This window comes from Salvelinus sp. IW2-2015, linkage group LG20, assembly GCF_002910315.2.
Source record: "Salvelinus sp. IW2-2015 linkage group LG20, ASM291031v2, whole genome shotgun sequence".
In the NCBI taxonomy this organism is placed as follows: Eukaryota; Metazoa; Chordata; class Actinopteri; order Salmoniformes; family Salmonidae; genus Salvelinus; species Salvelinus sp. IW2-2015.
In genome coordinates, this window is record NC_036860.1 from 56,435,117 (window position 1) to 56,463,063 (window position 27,947).

Genomic DNA, 27,947 nt, shown 5'->3' on the forward strand with positions numbered 1-27,947 from the left:
ATGTCAGGCATGGACAACATGGACCGAGGTTTCTTCCGGAAGGTAGACGTGCCAGACCAAGCTCATTACATCGTGGCCTGCTTCGTTGTGGTGATCGGAGCAGTGGGGGTCGGTGGGAATGCCCTGGTGATGTACGCCTTCTTCAGGTAGGCCACAGTACCTAAGGGAAGGGGGATTTGGAGAAGAGAGGGCAAGTGTTTCTAGGTTGGGTGCCAGTCTGTTTATTCTCTCTTGCAGAATAGCACTGAGGCTGATGTGTTTCAGTTTTTTCCCCTGAAAACCTGTTTTTATTTGATTCACCGAAGTAATTTCGAAGTGTTTACAGAAGAGATTTTTCCATGCAGGGTATTTAAAGAGGATATTTGGATTTCTGAAGGTCTTTGAGAGATTTGAGGACAGGCATGCCTCACATTTCAACTACATCTTCTATTTAATCTTTCCTGGATTTTCACACCCTTTGGTTTAAGCTCTGTGATTTGTCCTCATCTGCCTGTTCTTTACAGAATCCTATCCTTTAAAATTCCTAAAAACTGTTCATGTTCAGGTCTTCGGTAATGGAGTAGTCACTATTCATAAATCATTGTCCCTGGTTCATCATTGGCCAGCTGAGAAAGTGAACCTCAGAGGTTGCAGCAGGATGATGTGTTTGATTTAACAATGTGATCTTGAGCGTCATGTGTTTTGACATGGTACTGTTTTGACACTAAGACTTATTTTCGACGGTGCTCGAAGCGACAGAGCGAGGCTTGCTAATGCTGGGTGACAGAAAGAAGTCACACATTGTCCGGCTGGCTGGTCTGGTGCGGTGGTGACACACAACTGATTTACTTTTAGTTCACGTTGAACAACAAACTGGAGCTCTCAGATATAGAAATAATGAATGGCATGCCAAGCAAACAGCTGTCTATTTTACATGTAATTCACAACAACAACTAATTACAGGAGTTATGTGGCTGGGTTTTTCAACTGTTGGGATCTCGATGGCCACCTTGTATTTTGGTTGTTAACCCTACTCTCAAATCATGAAGTGTTTCATAGTTGGAGAGAAGACATTCTTCTAGACACTATGACCCTTCATAGACCCCCTTCATGGAAGGCATTAGTGAAATCTGCTGTACGTATTGTAGCATTCGGTAAAAGTAGCTGAGGTGCAGGAAGATTAGAGACCACAGTGAAGAAAGTCTCTGCACTCTTCGATAAAATGCTAATTCCGGTAATTTCATGTGCTTAGCTTTCGGTCATAGCAGACCTTTGACAGAGCTAACATAGTAGCTAGGTCTACTACTGCTTTGACAGAAAACTAAGCACATTCAATTACTGATATCTGCATCTGATCTAAGAGCACAGAGACATTTTCTCTTCCACTAAGGCATGGCATACCTATGATATTTAATTTGATTTTGATTTGATTTGGTATTACCATATGCACAGGCTACACACTTATCTGATTGCTTGAACATGTGTGATCCAATTTGTTTTGTTCACAGTTCTACAGCGATATCCCATTCTAACATATGTTTCATTTCTACCTGAGCCGAGAGCTTTGATTTTATTTGATTTAGTATCCCCATTAGCACCATTGGCGACAGCTAGTCTTTCTGGGGTCTGACACATGACAAAAAAATGCTTTACATGTTAACTACTCAATACCCATCCCGGATCCGGGATCATTCTCATCAGAAATGCTGCCTAGAATAGCCTAGCCTAGCGCAACAGGGAATATCATATAATATAAATACATGAAATCACAAGTCCAATACAGCAAATGAAAGATAAACATCTTGTGAATCCAGCCAACATGTCCGATTTTGAAAATGTTTTACAGCGAAAACACAACATATATTTATGTTAGCTCACCACAATAGCCCAAAACACAACGCCATTTTTTCACCGCAAAGATAGCTTTCACAAAACCCACAAATAGAGATAAAATTAATCACTAACCTTTGAACAACTTCATCAGATGACAGTCTTATGACATCATGTTATACAATACATTTATGTTTTGTTCAAAAATGTGCATATTTATAGCTACAAATCGTGGTTTTACATTGGCGCCATGGTCAGAAATGGCTCCAAAATATACGGAGACATTTTAGAGAGCCACGCAATCTAACAGAAAAACTCATCATAAACTCTGATGAAAGTACATGTTGTACATATAATTAAAGATACACTGGTTCTTAATGCAACCGCTGTGTTAGATTTAAAAAAATAACTTTAGTAAAAAGCACAGCATGCAATAATCTGAGACAGCGCTCAGCCATTCTCCGCCATGTTGGAGTCAACAGAGTCAACAAAAATACGAAATAACATCATAAATATTCCCTTACCTTTGATGAACTTTGATGAACATCAGAATGCAGTGCCAGGAATCCTAGTTCCACAATAAATCGTTGTTTTGTTTTAGAATGTCCATTTCTTCTGTCGAATTAGCAACTTTGGCTAGCATGTGTAGCTCACGTGTCCATGAAGATTTGACGCAATGAACGAAAACTTCTAAATGTGATAATAAAAGTCGAATAAACTGGTCAAACTCAGTTGAGAATCAATCTTCAGGATGTTTTTCTCATATATATCCAATAACGTCCCAGACGGAGCATTTCTTCGTGTCTATCTAACGATTTGCAGACAAAGATATGACATGCCCAAGTGTGTGGCCAAAAACTGGCAATATGACTGACCTGTCACTCCAAAGACTCTCATCCGGTCCCACATAAGGCTAGACACTTCATTCCATGTTCTACTGCCTGTTGACATCTAGTGGAAGGCGTATGAAGTGCATACAGATCCATAAATACAAGGCAATTGAATAGGCGATGCCTTTCACAGAGACCCATTTCAGAATTTTCACTTCCTGTTTGGAAGTTTGCCTTCCAAATGAGTTCTGTTTTACTCACAGATATAATTCAAACAGTTTTAGAAACTTCAGAGTGTTTTCTATCCAATAGTAATAATAATATGCATATTATATAATCTAGGACAGAGTACGAGGCCGTTTAATTTGGGCACCATTTTATCCAAAAGTGAAAATGGCGCCCCCTATTTCCAAGAGGATATTTATTAATATTTTTAAATGTATGTAAGTTGTAGACATTCCAAATGTATACTGTATACAATGCATTCAGAAAGTATTCAGACCCCTTGACTTTTTCCACATTTTATTACACTACAGCCTCTAAAATGAATTAAATTGTTTTTTCTCCTCATCAATCTACACACAATACCCCATAATGACAAAGCAGGTTTCCATATAGGATATCTGTACTTTGCTCTGTTTATCTTTGCCTCGATCCTGACTAGTCTCCCAGTCACTGCCGCTGAAAAAAATTCCAACAGCATGATGCTGTCACCACCATGCTTCAACATAGGGATGGTGCCAAGTTTCCTCCAGACGTGATGCTTGGCATTCAGGCCAAAGAGTTCAATCTTGGTTTCATCAGACCAAAGAATCTTGTTTCTCAGTCTTAGAGTACTTTAGGTGCCTTTTGGCAAACTCCAAGCGGGCTGTCATGTGCCTTTTACTGAGGAGTGGCTTACGTCTGGCCACTCCACCATAAAGACCTGATTGGTGGAGTGCTGCAGAGATGGTAGAACTTCTGGAAGGTTCTCCCATCTCCAAAGAGGAACGCTGGAGCTCTGTCAGAGTGAACATCAGGTTCTTGGTCACCTCCCTGACCAAGGCCCTTCTCCCCTGATTGCTCAGTTTGGCCGGGCAGCCAGCTCTAGGAAGAGTCTTGGTGGTTCCAAACTTCTTCCATTTTAAGAATGATGGAGGCCACTGTGCTCTTTGGGACCTTCAACACTGCAGACATTTTTTGATACTCTTCCCCTGATCTGTGCCTCGACACAATCCTGTCTCGGAGCTCTACGGACAATTCCTTCGACCTCATGGCTTGTTTTTTTGCTCTGACATGCACTGTCAACTGTCGGACCTTATATAGACAGGTGTGTGCCTTTCCAAATAATGTCCAATCAATTGTGTTTATCACAGGTGGACTCCAATCAAGTTGTAGAAACATCTCAAGGATGATCAATTGAAACAGGATGCCCCTGAGCTCAATTTCGAGTCTCAATGCCTAGGGTCTGAATAATATGTAAATAATAATTATGTAAATAAGGTATTTCTGTTTTTATTTTTATATATATAACCTGCACTCGCTTTGTCATTATGGGGTATTGCGTGTAGATTGATGGGGAATTTGTTTATTTAATCCATTTTAGATTAAGGCTATAACGTAACAAAATGTGGAAAATGGAAGGGGTCTGAATACTTTCCGAAAGTACCGTATATACAGTGCCTTCGGAAAGTATTCAGACCCCTTGATTTTTTCCAAATTTTGTTACTTGACAGCCTTATTCTAAAATTTATTAAAACATTTTTCCCCCTCATCAATCTACATACAATACCCCATAATGACAAAGCAAAAACAGGTTTTTAGAAATGTTTGCTAATTTGACATTTAAAAAAACGTATTTTCGATGGTGCTCGAAGCAGCAGTGCGAGGCTTGCTAATGCTGGGTAACAGAAGTCAAGCATTTTTTTTTATACATTTGCAAAAATGTCTAAAAATCTGTTTTCGCTTTGTCATTATGGGGTATTGTGTGTAGATTGCTAAGATTTTTAAATCCATTTTAGAATAAGGCTGTAACGTAACAAAATTTGGAAAAAATCAAGGGGTCTGAATACTTTCAGAAGGTACTGTATTTAACAAATTAGGTCAATAACGGATTCTAGCGGTCCTTGGCTGGTATGGTTACACGTGGTCTGCGTTTGAGAGGCTGGTTAGACGTACTGAAAATTCTCTAAAACGACATTGGAGGCAGCTTAGGGTAGAGAAATTAACATTAAATTATCTTGCAACAGCTCTGCAGTCAGCATGCCACCTGCACACTCCCTCAAAACTTAATCTGTGGAATTGTGACAAAACTGTACATTTTAAAGTGGTGTTTTATTGTCCCCAGCACAAGGTGCACCTGTAAAGGTGGATGGATTATCTTGGGAAAGGAGAAATGCTCACTAACAGGGATGTAAACAAATTTTTGCCAAAAATATTCGTTTTTTTTTTTTTTGTGCGTATGGAAAATGTCTAGGATTTTTTATTTCAGCTCATGAAACATGGGGCCAACACTTTACATGTTACATGTTATATTGTGTATATATATATATATATATACCGAGTATACAAAACATTTAGAACACTGCTCTTTCCATGACATAGACTGACCAGGTGAATCCAGGTGAAATCTATGATCCCTTATTGATGTAATTTGTTAAATCCACTTCAATCAGTGTAGATGAAGGGGAGAAGACAAGTTAAAGAAGGATTTTTAAGCCTTGAGACATGGAACGTTTGACACCTTGTAGAGTCCATGCCCCGACGAATTGAGGCTGGCCTGAGGGAAGAAGGGGGGTTGGGGCGGGGTGCAACTCAATATTAGGAAGGCATTCCTAATGTTTGGTATATTCAGTGTATATAAAACATTAAGAATACCTGCTCTTTCCATTCATATTTCCAGGTGAATCCAGGTGAAACCAGGTGAATCCAGGTGAAACCAGGTGAATCCAGGTGAATAAAGGTGAAAGCAGGTGAAATCAGGTGAATCCAGGTGAAACCAGGTGAATCCAGGTAAATCCAGGTGAAACCAGGTGAAACCAGGTGAAAGCTATAATCCGTTATTGACCCCATTTGGTAAATCCACTTCAATCAGTGTAGATGAAGGGGAGGAGACGGGTTAAAGGATTTTTAGGCCTTGACACAATTGAGACATGGATTGTGTATGTGTGCCATTCAGAGTGTGAATGGGCAAGACAAAAGATTTAAGTGCCTTTGAACGGGGTATGGTAGTAGGTGCCAGGTTTGTGTCAAGAACTGCAACGCTGCTGGGTTTTTCACGCTCAACTGTTTCGCGTGTGTATCAAGAATGATCCACCACCCAAAGGACATCCAGCCAACTTTACACAACTGTGTAAGCATTGGCTTCAACATGGGCCAGCATACCTGTGGAAAGCTTCCGACACCTTGTGGAGTCCATTCATTGACGAATTGCAGCTGTTCTGAGAGCAAAAGTAGGAGGGTGTTCCTTATATTTTGTACACTCAGTATACACAGTACATATACAAAGACACAAAAATGTTTGTTTTTTAAACGAAACACAAAAACAATATAACCAAAGAATAATAATTTGTGAGTGTGTGTACAGTGTGTGTTAGAGTGTGTGTCCATCTATCAGTTAACATACACGTCAGTGCATACACACAAATATTAGGTCACATGGGGGAGAGGCGTTGTGCCGTGAGGTGTTGCTTTATTTTTGTCTGAAATCAGGTTTGCTGTTCCCTTGCGCTATATGAGCTGGGAGAGCTCACTAGGTTGTACATATAGCTACAGTTTAGGTCGTCTGGTAGGAGCGTGACTGACTCCAAGCTAGTGGCTTTATTCCGCTAGCTGTCAGTGGCTCACTCCACACGGCAGTGGCTACGGCAGTAGAGATGGCAAGGTTCCCTGGGTGTGCTGCTGACATGCTTTGTGCATTAAGAAGATCCTTGACTGATGCTGCGACATGGTACTCCCATGCAACCATTCAATCTCTGCTGTAGCCACACATGTATTTTTACCCTTCACCCCCACACATTGTATAGAAACACAATCCACACACACTGTGTTATAACTATACTATAGAAACACAATCCACACACACTGTGTTATAACTATACTATAGAAACACAATCCTCCACACTGTGTTATAACTATACTATAGAAACACAATCCTACACCATTGTGTTATAACTATACTATAGAAACACAATCCTCACACATTGTGTTATAACTATACTATAGAAACACAATCCTCACACACTGTGTTATAACTATACTATAGAAACACAATCCTCACACACTGTGTTATAACTATACTATAGAAACACAATCCCACACACTGTGTTATAACTATACTATAGAAACACAATCCTCACACATTGTGTTATAACTATACTATAGAACACAATCCTCACACATTGTGTTATACTATACTATAGAAACACAATCCTCACACATCTGTGTTATAACTATACTATAGAAACACAATCCACACACTTGTGTTATAACTATATATAGAAACACAATCCTCACACATTGTGTTTAACTATACTATAGAAACACAATCTCAACACTGTGTTATAACTATACTATAGAAACACAATCCTCACACACTGTGTTATAACTATACTATAGAAACACAATCCTCACACACTGTGTTATAACTATACTATAGAAACACAATCCTCACACATTGTGTTTAAACTATACTATAGAACACAATCCTCACACACTGTGTTATAACTATACTATAGAAACACAATCCACACACACTGTGTTATAACTATACTATAGAAACACAATCCTCACACACTGTGTTATAACTATACTATAGAAACACAATCACAACACTGTGTTATAACTATACTATAGAAACACAATCCTCACACATTGTGTTATAACTATACTATAGAAACACAATCCTCACACACTGTGTTATAACTATACTATAGAAACACAAGGATGTTTTTTAAGCATAAAAGCAATGGTGATTTAAATTATATATCACCTTACACCCGTTTTAGTAATTTTTGTTTTATGATAATATTATCTAATCGTCATGATAAAAGTAATAAAATGCTTCAGTACCAGTGCAATCATTATGTAACAAATTCCAAACTCAGTGAATATTTGAGCTTAATTAACTTGGACCATATGCTACCCTGTGATGATGTGTGTGCATGTGCAAAGGCAATTGTTTGACATTTGACATCAAAGCAGAAAGCGTGGGAGGCATCAGCTCTTTAATGCTCACTGACACAGATTTGTCCAGTGCGCAGGAAGAATTGCACACGTTATGGTAGGACAGCCATCAAAGACAGCTCTGTGTGGACAGGGTGTGTAACTCCATATACAGTCCTGTATGTTTCTTTTTAACTTACACATTTAAAAGGCCTCTGTGTTTAAAGGGATACTTCAGGATTTTAGCATGCTAGTAGATACCCATAGACTTTCAGTCATTGTGCTAATCCTAGTTAGCATTGGCTTGTGAAACAACCTTTAACTTCCTTCATACTGGACACAGAAACATAAAATTGGTATCCACAAGTTCATCTGACTCTGGGGAAAGTCCCAAAGTATCCCTTTAAGAATACTTTTTTGTCATTTCAAAGGGCCCTGGGGTCCTAATCGTAAAATATATGTTTCACTTTGACAAGAATGAAGGGAATCATTTTGCGGTCATCGTTGCTATGGTTGTTGTTAAAGATTATGTTGCTGGGAAAAGTGAAAAGGGCTCCAGATACCTATTATGGTTTGCAATAACATCAACTCCAGGCACGTGAAAATGAGTTTGTGTACACTTAATGTATATGTTCCTTTCCCTCACTCCCTCGCTGGCATGTCTATAAATGAGTCTCAAAATGGCATTCAGAGAAGTAACATAATAGGAAGTGATTTTCTACAAAAGTCTGATTTCCAACTACGTTTACTCAGCTTGGCGGAATCAGGCATGAGCTCTGACCTCCATCGCCGTAAACAGACCCAGCATGGGGGTAGCGTTCCAGATTGGTACTCAATCTGACCATAGATTGGCTCATCCTAGGTCCCTATGTGATCCCCATGCTTAATGATCCCCATCTGGGGATCTTAATGATCCCCATCTGGGTCAGTGATCAGAGTGCTGGTGATGTGGAGACACATTCTGTTACTGTACATTTACTAGATGGTTCAATGTGAGGAGCACTGTGGGCTGGTTTCCTGGACACAGATTAAACCTGCTCAGGCATTCCGTCACTAAACACAAAACACCTTCTAAAGTCCTTCTTCTCCTCATTATCTTTCCCACTCCCTTACTTTCTCCATCCTCTCTTCTTAATCATTGTCTTCATTACCACCCTCTCCTCCTTGTACTCCTCGTCCTCTCCTCTCTGTTAGTAATGCGTGAGAGCTCCACAGGCCGTGGAGTCCTTCGTGTTTAGTTAAGGATCTCAGAGAGACGCCCGGAGACCATTGAGACCATTGCATCACATCTCCTCTTTGATTTGTGAAAATCAAATCCCAGATCCACATGAGAGCATGGTGACATTGCTTCCTCCTACTGAAGCTGGCAACACCTGCACACGTCACTCTCCACTAATCCAACATGTCACTTCTCTATCTAAATGTTATTAACATTATTTAGCACAAAACACTCCGAGCAGAAATCAGGCCATGTTCACAGTGGGGAGGGCAGAGGGCACTCTCTCACCCATTCACTCACCCTCAAGCAAAATCAGGGGATATTTTCATGCCATTGGAAATGACTTGAAATACTAACTTGAATTGACTCTGTAATTGTATTGGGCCGGTCTGATTACCCCTGATGCTGTGAGCCAGTCTAGTTTCTTGGAAAACAGGAGGTATTTCTAGGTAGGGGATGACCTCTGCTGCTAGGAGGGATAATGGTGAGTGTATTGACTCAGGGCGAGGCGAGAGCGAGGGATTGGTATGGTGAGGAGGAGGAGGAGGAGGAGGAGGAGGAGGAGGAGGAGGAGGGGGCTGGGGAGGTGGCTGGTTGTCAGCAGGTGATGGCTGATCACTGAGCATTACTTATGCTGAATTATGTTTGTGGTGGGATTAATGGACAACTGTAATAACAGTCATGGATTCATGTAATGATAATTCACCCACTCAGACTCTACATCCTAAATTAGAATGGTTGGCAAGAGAGTGAGATACATTCACTTAAAGGAATTCAGATCACAGAGGGGAGTGTGGTCACGAGGTAGTTAGCAAACTGAGTGTGGGGTCATGTTCCAGTGGTTTCACTTTTTGACTAATGTGAAAGTACAGCATCGCATCCTTGCCTTCTGACCTAATCTTTACTTCATTACCTGGATAGAAGCTATTCTGTTATAATGCTAAAGCTTTAGTGATAAAGATAAAGGTCAAATCTTAAGTGAGTAGTAAGCTAATAACAATGAATCTATTTTTTGAAAACATAAACACTGTATATTTCTTCTGTATTTCAGTAACAAGAAGCTCCGGACTCCTCCCAACTATTTCATCATGAATCTGGCAGTGAGTGACTTCCTCATGGCCATCACACAGTCCCCTATCTTCTTTGTCAACTGTCTCTACAAGGAGTGGGTTTTTGGAGAAACAGGTACTTTTACCTTCATCCCATAACTTGGGTAAAATACCGCATCAAATCAGTTGTCTTAATGGAAAGCTTCAGATACTTTGGTATTTGGAGCTGAATTACGCTATCCATGCTGAACAAAAAATACAAATCAAATTAATTGTGGAAATTCCATCTCTCTGCATCACTAATTTTCTATCCTGTGAGATTACTCAGCTTGTAAGATCTCTAAATGATTTCTGTACAGGCTGTAAGATGTATGCCTTCTGTGGGGCCTTATTTGGGATCACCTCCATGATCAACCTGCTGGCTATCTCCATTGACCGCTACATCGTCATCACCAAGCCCCTACAGGCCCTCCACTGGACCTCTAAACGCCGCACTTCCGTTGTCATCGTCATTGTCTGGCTCTACTCGCTGTGCTGGAGCCTGGCGCCTCTCTTTGGCTGGAGTGAGTTCCCTCCACTAGTGCCATCCTTTTGGGTGCCAGTTTTCTGACTGTTTCTGCTCTCTTGCCAATGTGTTAGGGAATAGTCATGCCATGTGCTAGATACTCACACATTTGCTAGACAATGACACTAATAGAGTTGGCAAGAGTCCAAACAGATCTCGGACCAGACTACCATCCTTTTATCTTATCTCTACAACGCTCTCACTTTCCCATCACTCTTCTTCGTCTCTCTACAGGTGCAATGATACAATAATCTCCTCTCTCTTTCTCAAACACTTGATCTCCAACCCTGACACTTACCCTGACCGCAGCCTTAATCCCAACCCTAACCCCAACCGGGACCCTAACCTTAACCCTAACCCCAACCCCAACACTAATCTTAACCCATTGTCCCTCACCAGGTTCTTATATCCCTGAGGGCCTGATGACCTCCTGTACGTGGGATTATGTGACCTCCACACCAGCCAATAGGAGTTACACTCTGATGCTATGCATCTTTGTGTTCTTCATCCCACTGGGCATCATCTCCTACTGCTACCTCTGCATGTTCCTGGCCATACGCACTGCCAGTAGGTAAGCAGATACATTCACACAACCATGCAGTGGTGGAAAAAGTACTCAGTTGTCATACTTGAGTAAAAGTAAAGATACCTTAAAAACCTCTTAAGGATCTGCCCCTTTTTTCAATTTTCGCCTAAAATGACATACCCAATTCTAACTGCCTGTAGCTCAGGATTTGAAGCAAGGATATGCATAACACTTTTAAGTTTATGGAAATGTAAAATGAATGTAGTATAATATAACACATTAGATCTGGTAAAAGATAATACACAAATGAAAAAACATGCGCTTCTTTGTATTTTTTTGTACCATAGTCTTTGAAATGCAAGAGAAAGGCCATAATGTATTAATCCAGCCCAGGCGTAATTTAGATTTTGGCCACTGGATGGCAGCAGTGTATGTGCAACGTTTTAGACTGATCCAATGAACCATTGCATTTCTGTTCAAAACGTTGTATCAAGACTGCCCAAATGTGCCTAATTGGCTTATTAATAACTTTTCAAGTTCATAACTGTGCACTCTCCTCAAACAATAGCATGGTATTCTTTCACTGTAATAGCTAATGTTTATTGGACAGTGCAGTTAAATTAACAATAATTTAAGCTTTCTGCCAATATCAGATACAGTTGAAGTCGGAAGTTTACATACACTTAGGTTGGAGTTATTAAAACTCGTTTTTCAACCACTCCACACATTTCTTGTTAATAACAAACTATAGTTTTGGCAAGTCGGTTAGGACATCTACTTTGTGCATGACACAAGTCATTTTTCCAATAATTGTTCACAGACAGATTATTTCACTTATAATTCACTGTATCACAATTCCAGTTGTTCAGAAGTTTACATACACTAAGTTGACTGTGCCTTTAAACAGCTCGGAGAATTCCACAAAATTATGTTATGGCTTTAGAAGCTTCTGATAGGCTAATTGACATCATTTGAGTGTAACTGTGGATGTATTTCAAGACCTACCTTCAAACTCAGTGCCTCTTTGCTTGACATCATAGGAAAATCAAAAGAAATCAGCCAAGACCTCAGAAAAAACCTTGTAGTCCTCCACAAGTCTGGTTCATTTACATTTAAGTCATTTAGCAGACGCTCTTATCCAGAGCGACTTACAAATTGGAAAGTTCATACATATTCATCCTGGTCCCCCCGTGGGAATTGAACCCACAACCCTGGCGTTGCAAGCGCCATGCTCTACCAACTGAGCCACACGGGACCTTGGGAGCAATTTCCAAACGCCTGAAGGTACCACGTTCATCTGTACAAACAATCGTACGCAAGTATAAACAACATGGGTCCACGCAGCCGTCATACCGCTCAGAAAGGAGACGCGTTCTGTCTCCTAGAGATTAACGTACTTTGGTGCGAAAAGTGCAAATCAATCCCAGAACAACAGCAAAGGATCTTGTGAAGATGCTGGAGGAAACGGGTACAGAAGTATCTATATCCACAGTAAAATTAGTTCTATATTGACACAACCTGAAAGGCCCCTCAGCAAGGAATTAGCCACTGCTCCACAACCGCCATAAAAAAGCCAGACTACGGTTTGCAACTGCACATGGGGACAAAGATTGTACTTTTTGGAGAAATGTCATCTGGTCTGATGAAAAAAAGGGAACTGTTTGGCCATAATGACCATCGTTATGTTTGGAGGTACAAGGGGGATGCTTGCAAGCTGAAGAACACCATCCCAACCGTGAAGCACGGGGGTGGCAGCATCATGTTGTGGGGGTGCTTTGCTGCAGGAGGGACTGGTGCACTTCACAAAATAGATGGCATCATGAGGAAAGGAAAATTATGTTGAAATATTGAAGCAACATCTCAACATCTCACATCAGTCAGGAAGTTAAAGCTTGGTCGCAAATGGGTCTTCCAAATGGACAATGACACCAAGCATACTTCCAAACTTCCAAAGGCAAAATGGCTTAAGGACAACACAGTCAAGGTATTGGAGTGGCCATCACAAAGCCCTGACCTCAATCCCATAGAGAATTTGTGGGCAAAACTGAAAAGGCGTGTGCGAGCAAGGAGGCCTACAAACCTGACTCAGTTACACTAGCTCTGTCAGCAGGAATGGGCCAAAATTCACCCAACTTATTGTGGGAAGCTTAAGGAAGACTCCCCCAAAAATTTCACCCAAGTTAAACAATTGAAAGGCAATACTACCAAATACTAATTGAGTGTATGTAAACTTCTGACCCACTGGGAATGTGATGAAAGAAATAAAAGCTGAAATAAATCAACCCTATTATTCTGACATTTCACATTCTTAAAATAAAGTGGTGATCCTAACTGAACTAAGACAGGGAATTTTTACTATGATTAAATGTCAGCAATTCTGAAAAACTGAGTTTAAATGTATTTGGCTAAGGTGTATGTAAACTTCCTACTTCAACTGTATGTCTATGTCCTGGGAAATGTTCTTGTTACTTACAACCTCATGCTAATCGCATTAGCCTATATTAGCTCAGCCATCCCGTGGGGGACCCACCGATCCTGTAGAGCAGTGGTTCCCAAACTTTTTATAGTCCCAAAAATTCAACCTCCAGCTGCGTACCCCCTCTAGAACCAGGCCTACCTCAGCCAAACCTGGACGACGCTGGGCCAATTGTGTGCCACCCTATGGGACTCCCAATCATGTCCGGATGTGATACAGCCTAGATTCGACCAGGGACTGTAGTGACGCTTCTTGCACTAAGATGCAATCTTCACTGACATTTTCAACCTCTCTCTGTCTGAGTTTGTAAAACAACATGTTTTAAGCAGACCACCATTGTGCCTGTGCCCAAGAACACAAACGGAACATGCCTAAATGACTACCGTCTGTAGCCATGAGTGCTTTGAAAGGCTGGTCATGGCTCACATCAATACCATTATCCTGGAAACCCTAGACCCACTCCAATGTGCATACCGCCCCAAAAGATCCACAGATGATGCAATCTCTATTGCACTCCACACTGCCCTTTCCCACCTGGACAAAAGGAACATCTATGTGACAATGCTATTCATTGACTACAGCTCAGCGTTTAACACAATAGTGCCCTCAAAGCTCATCAATAAGCTAAGGACCCTGGGACTAAACACCTCCCTCTGCAACTGGATCCTGGACTTCCTGAAGAGCCGCCCCCAGGTGGTTAGGGTAGGTAACAACACATCCGCCACACTGATCTTCAACACAGGGACCCCTCAGGGGTGCGTGCTCAGTCCTCTCCTGTACTCCCTGTTCACTCATGACTGCGTGGCCAGGCACGACTCCAACACCATCATTAAGTTTGCCGATGACACAACAGTGGTAGGCCTGATCACCGACAACAACGAGACAGCCTATAGGGAGGTGGTCATAGACCTGGCCATGTGGTGCCAGGACAAAAACCTCTCCTTCAACGTGATCAAGACAAAGGAGATGATTGTGGACTCCAGGAAAAAGAGGACCGAGTATGCCCCCATTCTCATTGACGGGGCTGTAGTGGAGCAGGTTGAGAGCTTCAAGATTCTTGGTGTCCACATCACCAACAAACGAACATTGTCCAAGCACACCAAGACAGTCGTGAAGAGGGCATGACAAAACCTATTCCCTCTCAGGAGACTGAAAAGATTTGGCTTGGGTCCTCAGATCCACAAAAGGTTCTACAGCTGCACCATCGAGAGTATCCTGACCGGTTGCATCACTGCCTGGAATGGCAACTGCTCGGCCTCCGACCGCAAGGCACTACAGAGGGTAGTGCAAACGGCCTAGTATATCACTGGGTACAAGCTTCCTGCCATCCAGGACCTCTATACCAGGCGGTGTCAGAGGAAGGCCCTAAAAATTGTCAAAGACTCCAGCCACCCTAGTCATAGACTGTTTTCTCTGCTCCCGCACGGCAAGAGGTACCGAAGCGCCAAGTCTAGGTCCAAGAGGCAACTAAACAGCATCTACCCCCAAGCCATAAGACTCCTGAACATCTGATCACATGGCTACTCAGACTATTTGCATTGTCCCCCCCCCCCTCTTTTACACTGCTGCTACTCTCTGTTATTATCATCTATGCATAGTCACTTTAATAACTCTACCTACGTGTACATTACCTCAACTAACCGGTGCCCCCGCACATTGACTCTGTACCGGTACCCCCTTGTATATAGTCTCGCTATTGTTAATTTACTGCTGCTCTTAATTACTTGTTACTTTTATTTCTTATTCTTATCAGTATTTTTTAACTGCATTGTTGGTTAGGGACTCGTAAGTAAGCATTTCACTGTAAGGTCTACACCTGTTGTATTCGGTGCACGTGACTAATATCATTTAGTCACATTTGATTTATTAAACATAAGAATGAGTGTGAATTTGTCACAACCTGGCTTGTAGGAAGTGACAAAAAACTCTTATAGGACCAAGGCACAAATAATAATAATGAATAATTTTGCTCTTGTTACATATAAAACCTTATTTGTTAATAAAATTTATTAAAAATTGTGAATAACTCACCACAGGTTAATGAGAAGGGTTTGCTTGAAAGGATGCACATAACTCTGCAATGTTGGGTTGTATTGGAGAGCATCTCAGTCTTAAATAATTGTCCACACAAAGTCTGTGCTGGATTTAGTTTTCATGCTAGTGAGGGCCGAGAATCCACTCTCGCATAGGTACGTGGTTGCAAAGGGTATCAGTGTCTTAACAGCGCAATTTGCCAAGGCAAGAAACTCTGAGCGCAGCCCTATCCAGAAATCTGGCAGTGACTTCTGATTAAATAAGAATTTCACAGAACTGCTTGTTGCAATTTCGATGAGGCTCTCTTGTTCAGACATCGGTAAGTGTACCGGAGACAGGGCATAAAAGGGATAACAAATCCAGTTGTTAGTGTCGTCTGTTTCGGGAAAGCACCTGTGTAATTGCGCACCAAGCTCACTCAGGTGCTTCGCTATATCACATTTGACATTGTCCGTAAGCTTGAGTTCATTTGCACACAAAAAATGTACAATGATGGAAAGACCTATGTGTTGTCCTTGTTAATGCAGATAGAGAAGAGCTCCAATTTCTTAATCTTTGCCACAATTTTGTTCCGTCACATTGAATATAGTTGCGGAGAGTCCCTGTAATCCTAGATTTAGATCATTCAGGGGAGAAAAACATCACCCAGATAGGCCAGTCATGTGAGAAACTTGAAACTATACTTAATACTTTGTCCCTTGATAACCAGCACACTTATGTATGTCCATATCATTTCATAATGCCCATATCATTGCATAATGCAGAAAATACATGAGAGTTCAGGGGCATTGCTTTAACAAAGTTAACCATTTTCACTGTAGTGTCCAAAACGTCTTTCAAGCTGTCAGGCATTCCCTTGGCAGCAAGAGCCTCTCGGTGGATGCTGCAATGTACCCAAGTGGTATCGGGAGCAACTGCTTGCATGCGCGTTACCACTCCACTATGTCTTCCTGTCATGGCTTTTGTGCCTTCAGTACAGATACCAACACATCTTGACCACCAAAGTCCATTTGATGTCACAAAGCTGTCCAGTACTTTAAAAATATCCTCTCATGTTGTCCTGGTTTCCAGAGGTTTGCAGAGAGGATGTCTTAATTGACCCCCCATAAACGTAACGGACCTATACCAGGAGCTGTGCCAGGCCCGCCACGTCTGTTGACTCATTCAGCTGTAACGCATAGAATTCACTGGCTTGTATGCGAAGCAGTAATTGTTTCAAAACATCTCCTGCCATATCACTGATGCATTGTGAAACAGCGTTGTTTGATGAAGGCATTGTATGTATAGTTTTTGGGCCTTTTCTCCCAGCATTGTCCCAGCCATAGCCGAGACAGCAGGAAGAATTAAGTCCTCCACAATAGCTTCACTGAAGCTGGAGACTCATTTTTTAAAATCTTAATCTTTGTTAAACCAGGTAAGCTAGTTGAGAACAAGTTCTCATTTACAACTGCGACCTGGCCAAGATAAAGCAAAGCAGTGTGACACAAACAACAGCACAGAGTTACACATGGAATAAACAAGCGTACAGTCACTAACACAATAGAAAAAAAGAAAGTCTATATACAGTGTGTGCAAATGGCGTGAGGAGGTAGGCAATAAATAGGCCATAGTAGCGAAGTAATTACAATTTAGCAGATTAACACTGGAGTGATACATGAGCAGATGATGATGTGCAGGTAGAGATACTGGTATGCAAAAGAGCAGAAAAGTAATTAAAAACAATATGGGGATGAGGTAGGTAGATTGGGTGGGCTATTTACAGATGGACTATGTACAGCTGCAGCGATCGGTTAGCTGCTCAGATAACTGATGTTTAAAGTTAGTGAGGGAAATATAAGTCTCCAGCTTCAGCGATTTTTGCAATTCGTTCCAGTCACTGGCAGCAGAGAACTGGAAGGAAAGGCGGCCAAAGGAGGTGTTGGCTTTGGGGATGACCAGTGGGATATACCTGCTGGAGCGCGTGCTACGGGTGGGTGTTGTTATCGTGACCAGTGAGCTGAGATAAGTCGTAGCTTTACCTATCATAGACTTATAGATGACCTGGAGCCAGTGGGTCTGGCGACGAATATGTAGCGAGGGCCAGCCGACGAGAGCATGCAGGTCGCAGTGGTGGGTGGTATAAGGGGCTTTGGTAACAAAACGAATGGCACTGTGATAGACTGCATCCAGTTTGCTGAGTAGAGTGTTGGAAGCTATTTTGTAGATGAAGTCGAGGATCGCTAACTTTAAGCATCAGCTGTCAGAACAGCTCACAGATCATTGCCGCTGTACATAGCCCATCTGTAAATAGCCCATCCAACTACCTCATCCCCATATTGTTTTAGTTTTTTTTGCTCCTTTGCACCCCAGTATCTCTACTTGCGCATTCATCTTCTGCACGTCTATCACTCCAGTGTTTAATTGCTAAATTGTAATTACTTCGCCACTATGGCATATTTATTGCCTTACCTCCCTAATCTTACCTCATTTGCACACATTGTATATACTGTAGATTTTTTTCTATTGTGTTATTGACTGTACGTTTGTTCATTCCATGTGTTGTTGTTTGTGTCGCACTGCTATGCTTTATCTTAGCCAGGTCGCAGTTGTAAATGAGAACTTGTTCTCAAATGGTCTACCTGGTTAAATAAAGGTTAAATTAAAAAAAAAAATTAAAACAATTGGGCTTGCCTGTCCTAGCCACTCGGTAGCTTACCATATAAGACGCTTCTGGACCCTTTGTATTAATGGTATCTGTTGCTTTTATACATGTCTTACAACTCAAAAGTCATTTTTATTCTCGATCCAACAACTCCCGTGGCTTATTTTTCAATTTGTCATGTTTCGTTTCTAAATGTCTGCACAAGAGTGAAGGTTTCCCACGAGAGAGTAACAGTTAATGTGATTGGATGTTAATTATTTGACTAGGCTACCTGTATTTGACATTGTGTTGTTATTTCGCTGAACACTAGATGGTTTCATTTTATTTTGGGCAGTGAAACGAGGCTACTCAGGCGAGAGAAAAAAACTAATGCAAATGTATAGCCCCGTTGGAAAATATAAATGTACTGTTTGAAAATGTGAAGATTAAAAAAAAAACGACAGCATTGCGCGTACTCCAGTTTGGGAATACCTGCTGTAGAGGTTAATAGAAAATGACTCACCCAGTAAAACACTACTTAAGTAAAAGTCTAAAAGTATTTGGTTATAAATTTAAGTATCAAAAGTAAATGTATGGAGTAAAAAGTTCATTATTTTCTTCATTATTTTCTTCAGGAATGTAGTGAAGTAAAATAGTAAAGTAAAGTACAGATACCCAAAAAAAAGACTTAAGTAGTACTTCAAATTATTAGTGTTGAGAGAATGCCAAGAGTGTGCAAAGCTGTCATCAAGGCAAAGGGTGGTTACTTTGAAGAATCTCAAATATAAAATATATTTGCATTTGTTTAACACTTTTTTGCTTACTACATGATTCAATGTGTTATTTCATAGTTTTGATGTCATCACTATTACTACAATGTAGAAAATAGTAAAGATAAAGAAAAACCTTGAATGAGTAGGTGTGTCCAAACTTTTGAGTGGTACACACACACACACATACACACACGCGCACACACACTCATATGCACACACACACAATGTCTTCCTCTGACATTCTCTCCATCTCCCACAGAGACATGGAGAAACTGGGCAGTCAGGTGAGGAAGTCCACCCTCATCCAGCAGCAGTCCATCAAGACAGAGTGGAAGCTGGCCAAGATCGCCTTTGTGGTCATCATCGTCTATGTGATGTCCTGGTCTCCCTACGCCTGCGTCACCCTCATCGCCTGGGCTGGGTAACTATGGAGTGGGGTTCAGGTCCCATATTCTTAAAGCGTTTCAGTAGAATTGCTGAACTAGGATAAGTTTATCCTGTTTTTAGATCATGTTGAATAAGATTACATGGACATGGGGGAACTGATCCTTGATCAGCACTCGTACTCTGAAAAACTTTATGAATTACGCGCAAAGATCTACACTACATGGTCAAAAGTATGTTGACGCCTTCTCGTTGAACATCTCATTCCAAAGTCATGGGCATTAATATGGAGTTGGTCCCCCCCTTCGCTGCTATAACAGCCTCCACTCTTCTGGGAAGACTTTCCATTAGATGTTGGAACATTGCTGCGAGACTTGCTTCCATTCAGCCACAAGAGCATTAGTGAGATTGGGAACTGATGTTGGGCGATTAGGCTTGGCTCGCAGTCAGCGTTCCAATTAATCCCAAAGGTGTTCGATGGGGCTCTGTGGAGTCCAGTCAAGTTCTTCCACACCGATCTCAACAAACCATTTTTGTTTGGACCTCGCTTTGTTCAGGGCCTTCCCTAAACTGTTACCACAAAGTTGGAAGCACAGAGTCGTCTAGAATGTCATTTTATTCTGTAGCAATAAGATTTCCCTTCACTGGAAATAAATTGCCTAGCCCTAATCATGAAAAACAGCCCCAGACCATTATTCCTACTCCACCAAACTTTACAGTTGGCACTATGCATTCGGGCAGGTAGCGTTCTCCTGGCATCTGCAAAACTCAGATTCGTCCATCGGACAGCCAGATGGTGAAGCGTAATTCATTCATCACTCCAGAGAACGCATTTCTACTGCTCCAGAGTCCAATGGCAGTGAGCTTTACACCACTCCAGCCAACGCTTGGTATTTCGCATGGTGATCTTAGGCATGTGTGTGGCTGCTTGGCCATGGAAACCCATTTCATGAACAGTTATTGTGCTGACGTTGCTTCCAGAGGCAGTTTGGAACTTGGTAGTGAGTGTTGCAACAGAGGACAGATGATTTTTACGCGTTACGCGCTTCAGCACTTGCCGGACCTGTTCCGTGAGCTTGTGTGGCCTACCACTTCGCGTCTGAGCCGTTGTTACTCCTAGACATTTCCACTTCACAATAACAGCACGTACAGTTGACCGGGGCAGCTCTAGCAGGGCAGACATTTGATGAACTGTCTTTTTGAAAGTCACTGAGCTCTTCAGTACGGGCCATTCTACTGCCAGTGTTTGTCTATGGAGATTGAATGGCTGTGTGCTCGATTTTATACACCTGCCAGCAACGTGTGTGGCTGAAATAGCCGAATCCACTAATTTGAAGGGGTGACCATATACTTTTGGCCATGCGGTGTACTTGTTGAGACACTTAGGCAATGATTATAGTTCGAGGGCATGTGATCTGGGTATGAATGATCAGGAGGCATGAATAGGGGTTTTATCTGACTGTGTTGATTCAGATATGAAGCTGAGTATTTTTGTACTGCAGAACTTTGGGGTAATGCCGAAGAATCGGTGATATATTCTCTACGAAACTCACTCCAAATCCTCAGAGTAAGGCTGGGATTGGTTCCGAATAGCAGGCACGTCTGTCGAAGAGGTGAGAGTCTGAGACAGACTGTTTTGGGAGTTTCGAAAACGTTGTTTCAAACAGAGACTGTTTGAAACAGATGGTTTTGAGAGTTGTCTATTGGCAGCGTCCTGTACGTACTGCAGCAGCTTGGTCATGAGTATACTGTTAAGGCCTTGCTCACACCTCCAGGAGAGTGGATGTGAAGAGATGAAGTGTAGTCTGTCGGAGAGAAAGGGATTATTAAGCATATGATTCCTCATGCTCACTTCGCGACACTTTTGGGCCACTGCCGAGCCATACAAATAGGCTGCACAGGAGCTACCTAGGCAGGCAGTGCAAACAGAGTGACCAAGGCACAGACGGGCAGGGACTGACCAACGCATGACTGACCATCCACAGACATACTGCACACACACATACAGTTAAGACTCCAATCGTATTGTTAGAGGGTGGAAACAGAGCAGAATGGAATACTGCCATGTGTCAGTAAAACCTGAAGGGTTCAGATAACTTGACATACCTGTGAGGCTTGTAGTGTCCTATTCATGTTCTCTCTCCTTTCAGCTATGGACGTGCCCTCAGCCCCTACTCCAAGGCCGTCCCTGCTGTCATTGCCAAAGCCTCAGCCATCTATAACCCTTTCATCTATGCCATCATCCACTCTAAGTACAGGTGAGTACAGTCATCTCAATGTCTCCCTCCACTAGGGCACAACTCAAAACATCTTGGAAGAATCTCAGTTGCATAATCCTCGCGTCTTTTCATCTCTCATCTCGCCTCCTTCACAAAACGATTTGGAGGTAGAAGGTCAGAGGGGAGGGACCTCTAGCTTTCTCATACAATGGGTTTTGAGAAGGAGGCGAGAAGAGAGGATGCAAGGAGTACGCAGTTGAGATTCTCCCCTAGTTATGTACTGTCCTAACCTGTCATAACCTAAGGTTTATTTTGGCAAGTTGCCCCCAGGGCTCCTTTGGTGTGATTGGGCTTGGCCATCCAGATGAGACTCTTGTAACAACTGACTTGTTAACTTACAACTGACTTAGGTGATGATGACAGTAGGGAGGGTTTGGTGTACTGCATGCTTGACATTCTATCCCTCCTTCCCCTTTCCTTTCTCCTTTGTTGACTCTCCCATACAGAGACACTCTGGCAGAGAAGGTTCCCTGTCTGCACTTCCTGGCCCAACCCCACAGGAATGGCTGTATCTCTATGTCCAACAGCGAGTCCTCCTTCAGGGACCCTATGCTCAGCAGACAGTCCTCCACCTCCAAGACCAAGTTCCATAAAGTGTCCTCCATGTCCACCAGAGACACAGTAAGTTGTTGTGCTTACAGTACCAGTCAAAAGTTTGGACACACCTACTCATTCAAGGGTTTTTCTTCATTTTTACTATTTTATGCATTGTAGAATAAGAGTGAAGACATCAAAACTAAACTATGAAATAACACATATGGAATCATGTAGTAACCAAAAATATATTTTAGATTTGAGATTCTTCAAAGTAGCCACCCTTTGACTTGATGACAGCTTTGCACACTCTTGGCTTTCTCTCAACCAGCTTCATGAGGTAATCACCTGGAATGCATTTCAATTAACAGGGGTGCCATGTTAAAAGTTAATTTGTGGATTTTCTTTCCCTCTTAATGCGTTTGAGCCAATCAGTTGTGTTGTGACAAGGTATGGGTGGTATACAGAAGATAGCCCTATTTGGTAAAAGACCAAGTCCATATTATGGCAAGAACAGCTTAAATAAGCAAGGAGAAATGACAGTCCATCATTACTATAAGACATGAAGGTCAGTCAATATGGAACGTTTCAAGAACTTTAAAGGTTTCCTCAAGTGCAGTCGCAAAAACCATCAAGCATGATGATGAAACTGGCTCTCATGAGGACCGCCACAGGAATGGAAGACCCAGAGTTACTTCTGCTGCAGAGGATACGTTCATTAGAGTTAACTGCACCTCAGATTGCAGCCCAAATAAATGCTTCACAGAGTTCAGAGGAGAACAGACACATCTCAACATCAACTGTTCAGAGGAGATTGTGTGAATCAGGCCTTCATGGTCAATTTGCAGCAAAGAAACCACTACTAAAGGACACCAATAAGAAGAAGAGACTTGCTTGGGCCAAGAAACATTAGACCGGTGAAAATCTGTCCTTTAGTTTGATGAGTGCAAATCTTTGATTTTTGGTTCCAACCATCGTGTCTTTGTGAGACGCAGAGTAGGTGAATGGATGATCTCCTTATGTGTAGTTCCCACCGTGAAGCATGGAGGAGGAGGTATGATGGTGTGTGGGTGCTTTGCTGGTAACATTGTTTGTGATTTATTTAGAATTCAAGGCACACTTAACCAGCATGGCTACCACAGCATTCTGCAGCGATACGCCATCCCATCTGGTTTGTGCTTAGTTGGACTATCATTTGTTTTTCAACAGGACAATGAACCAACACACCTCCAGGCTGTGTAAGGGCTATTTGACCAAGAAGGAGGGTGATGGAGTACTGCATCAAATTATATGGTCTCCACAATCACTTGACCTACCCAATTGAAATGGTTTGGGATGAGTTGGACCGCAGAGGGAAGGAAAAGCAGCCAACAAGTGCTCAGCATATGTGGGAACTCCTTCAAGACTGTTGGAAAAGCATTTCTCATGAAGCTGGTTGAGAGAATGCCAAGAGTGTGCAAAGCTGTCATCAAGGCAAAGGGTGGCTACTTTGAAGAATCTCAAACATAAAATATATGTTGATTTGTTTAACACTTTTTTCGTTACTACATGATTCCATGTGTGTCATGTCATAGTTTTGATGTCTTCACTATTATTCTACAATGTAGAAAAGTCTTGAATGAGTAGGTGTGTCCAAACTTTTGACTGGTACTGTGTATACTGTATATAACTTTTTTAACAATATCACAAGTCATATACCATATGTTGTCGCAGTATTTAAGTCTGATCTCCAAATCTGTTTAAGACTTTGTGTTATGCATCGTTGGTATAACCAGTTGCGTCATGCACCCCCAAATATAAGGGGGCACAAAATACGTGAGGATGGCTTGCGAGTGGGGCTAGGCCCCTTGTCTGTAAATTGGAGAATGTTGATTTGTTTTATACCTGAAACAGATCTAGAACCATAGTCATTATGTTAAATTCTATGTCAAAAATATATTTGTTTTTTTCTGAATATCTAAGCATACCTCTTGACCTGTTTGTATCCTCCTGACTGGTGGTTCTTTTAAAAATAAAATAAATATGCTTCTGTGCATCTCTGCTAAAATCTGGGTAAAAGATTGAAGGACATGTGAGTCTTATTCTGTACATTAAGTTGTTGCTTGCTTTTCTCAAGTTTACCAACCTGCCAGCAGGCATGCCAGCTAAGATAGTTAGACAAGCTAGCTACTCTAACTTGATTGATAGCCTGAAATGGCTTCTTGGTAGCTAGTTATGAGATTGGGAGATTGGGAACCTATCTGGGCTAGCTAAAGACAAAGTTGCTAAGTGGCTAGTATTATTACAGAGAAAAAACAAACAATTTCTTTATTTATTTATTGTTAAAAAATAAATAAATAAAAGGACAAATCTGAGGGGACACGTGCCCCTGTGCCCCTATGGGCATAACACACAATAACTTCACTATGTGTTTGCTGGATTGGAGATCAGCTGCTGAGTGAGGACAAAGACAAAAAAACCTTCTGGGGCTGAGACACAAACTCCCTGACACATCCCAGGGCTCTTTGCTAACTGGCTGTCACACACAGGCGTCCAGCAGCACAGCAATAACTTTACTATGTGTACATGCTGGATTAGAGCTCAGCTGCTGAGTGAATAACTGGCTAACACACAGCAGCACACCAGGAGCTGTTGGTCTGATGATCTCTCTATCGAGGTTCTGTGTGTTTGATGTGGGAGGCCCATGGGGAGAGATCTGTAGGGGAAATAGGTGTCCCTTCACATTACCTCTGAGCCCTTTCAGAGCTGTGTGCCCAGTGTCTACTGGTCTAGGGAGGGGTAGCAGGGCCCACGTGCCATGGGCAGGCTCAGCACTTTTATGGCTGCCGGTTCCATTTTAGACCTTCTGCAAGTGCTTAGTCCACACAAACACAACTAAACAGTAGGATGTCCATATCCTGGACCTCCTGGTCCATATCCTGGACCTCCTACAGTTGTGTCCAAACACAAAGGATTTACCCAATAATCCCCTTCCAATTTTCGAGTTTTCAGTTATCTAGGCATACTTTCTTGAAACTGAATGTGCAGCTGCATTACATATACTGACCAGTCGCTGACTTGGACCTGGCTGACTTGGCTGACTTGGACCTGGCTGACTTGGACCTGTGTTGTGTGTAACTTTCACAGCAGGTGTGGAGTGACGTGGAGCTGGACCCCTTCGACCAGCAGAGCCAGACTCTGAGAATCAGCCACTCCTCTGGAGCTCTGAGAGTGAAGGAGTGCAGACAGTCAGCCCAGCAGCAGGCAGAAAAAGGTAAGATACGTGTTCAATTCAAATCAAATCAAACTTTATTTGTCACATGCGCCAAATACAACAAGTGTAGACCTTACCATGAAATGCTTACTTACAAGCCCTTAACCAACAGTGCAGTTCAAGAAAGAGTTAAGAAAATATTTTGCAAATAAACTAAAGTAAAAAATTATAAAAAGTAACACAATAAGATTACAATAACCAGGTTATATACAGGGGGTACAGGTACTGAGTCAATGTGCGGGGGTACAGGTTAGTTGAGGTAATTTTTACATGTAGGTAGGGGTGAAGTGACTATGCATAGATATTAAACAGCGAATAGCAGCAGTGTACAAAACAAATGGAGGGGGGGGGGGGGTGTCAATGTAAATAGTTCGGTGGCCATTTAATTAATTGTTCAGCAGTCTTATGGCTTGGGGGTAGAACCTGTTAAGGAGCTTTTTGGTCCTAGACTTGGCGCTCCGGTACCACTTGTCGTGTGGTAGCAGAGAAAACAGTCTATGACTTGATTGACTGGAGTCTCTGACAAGTTTTTGGGCCTTCCTCTGGCACCGCCTAGTATATAGGTCCTAGGTGGCAGGAAGCTTGGCCCAAGTGATGTACAGTGCCGTACACACTACCATCTGTAGTGCCTTACGGTCAGATGCCGAGCAGTTGCCATACCAGGCGGTGATGCAACAGGTCAGAATGCTCTTGATGGTGCAGCTGTAGAACTTTTTGAGGATCCGAGGACCCATGACAAATCTTTTCAGTCTCCTGAGGGGGAAAAGGTGTTGTCGTGCCCTCTTAACGTGCCCTCTTAACGTGCCCTCTTAACGTGCCCTCTTAACGTGCCCTCTCTCGCCAGGAGTGAGTTGGTGGTTAGAACCTTTCTAAATATTAGCTCATTAAAAGTGATGACGATGGTAAAAATGTAATTCACTGCCCATTTATTTGGTGCTCTAATAGTGTTTGTCTCCCTCAGGCTGCCGTCCCCGAGAGGGGCTCACTGAGCAGCTGTGACTACGACCTGGTGTCTGAATCTGTGACCAGGGAGGAGGCTGGGGAGGGGTGGCAGGAGGAGGAGAAGACCCAGGAGAGAGCCCCGCCAGTCAGCTCAGGAGGAGGTGGAGGAGCCCCCCCCCCCGCGCCTCCTCACCCCCCAGGTCCCCCAGCACCCTGAACAACAACAAACACAGAGACTCTGCAGTTCCACACATCATCAGCCCCTCGTCAGAGACGACAGGGCACTATAAGGGGGAGGAGCATGGAGCACAGACCCGTGAGGAGAACATGCTACTGGGCCTGCAGAGCTTAAACTGCTCCAATGAACTGCTGGAGTTGGTTGAAAAGTTCCTCTCCTGAAACCCCCCTGGGGAGGCTGTCTGAAGGCGTTGCTGTATGCATGATGTGTGGATGTGGTACTGTCACAATATTGTACAATACAGACGATAGAGAGCAAGTGACGATTGTCATGGTCCAAGAAGGTTATACTTATATTAAATACAATCAGCTGTAAACAGAATCACCTTTAATCACTACTGTTCTTCAGTCGCAACTCTCTGTGTGTAGCCAATCAGCTTCTAATGCTTTCACAACTGTCAGAGTATGTGTAATCTACTGTATGATCTTGACACACTTCTGTCCAGTGTTTGTCTTATGTATGGCCTTATGTTTTAATGACAAACAAATATCTCATGACAAACAATCCTTTGGTCTCCTACAGCAGGCTACTGAGTAGGTTGTCCTATACCTGTTTTAAGGCCTGAGTAGAATCTACCATCACCGCACAAGGACGTAAGGACACTGTAAAGACTCGGATGGACTTGTTTTTTGGGATCAACCCAGCAGGTCGAAGGATCTTTCTGAAAGTGCGCATTCTAAAACCAAGAAGCACATAATATGAGGACCAACTGATTCACCAGAAATCAAGATCCACTTGATTCAAACCAAATGATGCAGCCCAATCCAAATCCAAAACATCTAGACTAGAGAGAGTTAGAAAGGCTCAAGCACTGTTACTATACATACGATACACTTTCCTTAGGGTGACATTTTGTGTAAAGGAGGAGTATAGAAAATGTAGTAATTTCGTATGATTTAACCTTTGGAAACTAAATCATACAATTACTGAAATGTTTAGAGTATTTTGTGCGTGACTGTACAAGGTTTGATTACCACTTGTTTTTTCAACTGTCTACTACTGGGTTTGGAATCCCCATGGACTGTGGAGCATTTCCTTATTATCTGTCACAAGTACTGTATGTTCTGTTGTATGTGCACATGTACAGTATTTCCTGTAGGTACCAGGTTTATATTATGTGTCGCTTTGAGAAGAAGGATGGCAGTTTCTATATCAAACTCTGAATAACCCTGATCGAACCTAAAGTCATATTTTGGAAGGGAACTCGATGCCGGAGTGATATTGGTTAAGTTTCTTTACCTATGGGATATGTGTTATTTCAGATGAGGAAATAC

General features: G+C 42.2%; 1 protein-coding gene and 1 non-coding gene across 2 annotated transcripts; one reads left to right on the forward strand and one right to left on the reverse strand.

The window, feature by feature from the left end:
* Positions 1-27,947, forward strand: LOC111980016 (melanopsin-B-like). Its single transcript, XM_024010699.1, has 9 exons — positions 1-146; positions 10,052-10,185; positions 10,409-10,612; positions 11,014-11,185; positions 19,303-19,464; positions 21,578-21,685; positions 22,153-22,327; positions 25,367-25,493; positions 26,527-27,947. Exons 1-9 carry the CDS (start codon positions 1-3, stop codon positions 26,832-26,834), a joined length of 1,536 nt encoding a protein of 511 aa, XP_023866467.1. The 3' UTR covers positions 26,835-27,947.
* On the reverse strand, positions 12,321-12,397 carry trnaa-ugc (transfer RNA alanine (anticodon UGC)). The gene has a single exon. It is a non-coding gene; the product is annotated as a tRNA-Ala (tRNA).

Excerpts from the sequence above, each read along its gene's own strand:
- LOC111980016 (XM_024010699.1), top strand. The coding sequence starts at position 1 with ATGTCAGGCATGGACAACATGGACCGAGGTTTCTTCCGGAAGGTAGAC. Across the intron at positions 11,186-19,302 it reads GCCATACGCACTGCCAGTAG|AGACATGGAGAAACTGGGCA; the intron begins GTAAGCAGATAC and ends CATCTCCCACAG. Across the intron at positions 22,328-25,366 it reads CCATGTCCACCAGAGACACA|CAGGTGTGGAGTGACGTGGA; the intron begins GTAAGTTGTTGT and ends TAACTTTCACAG.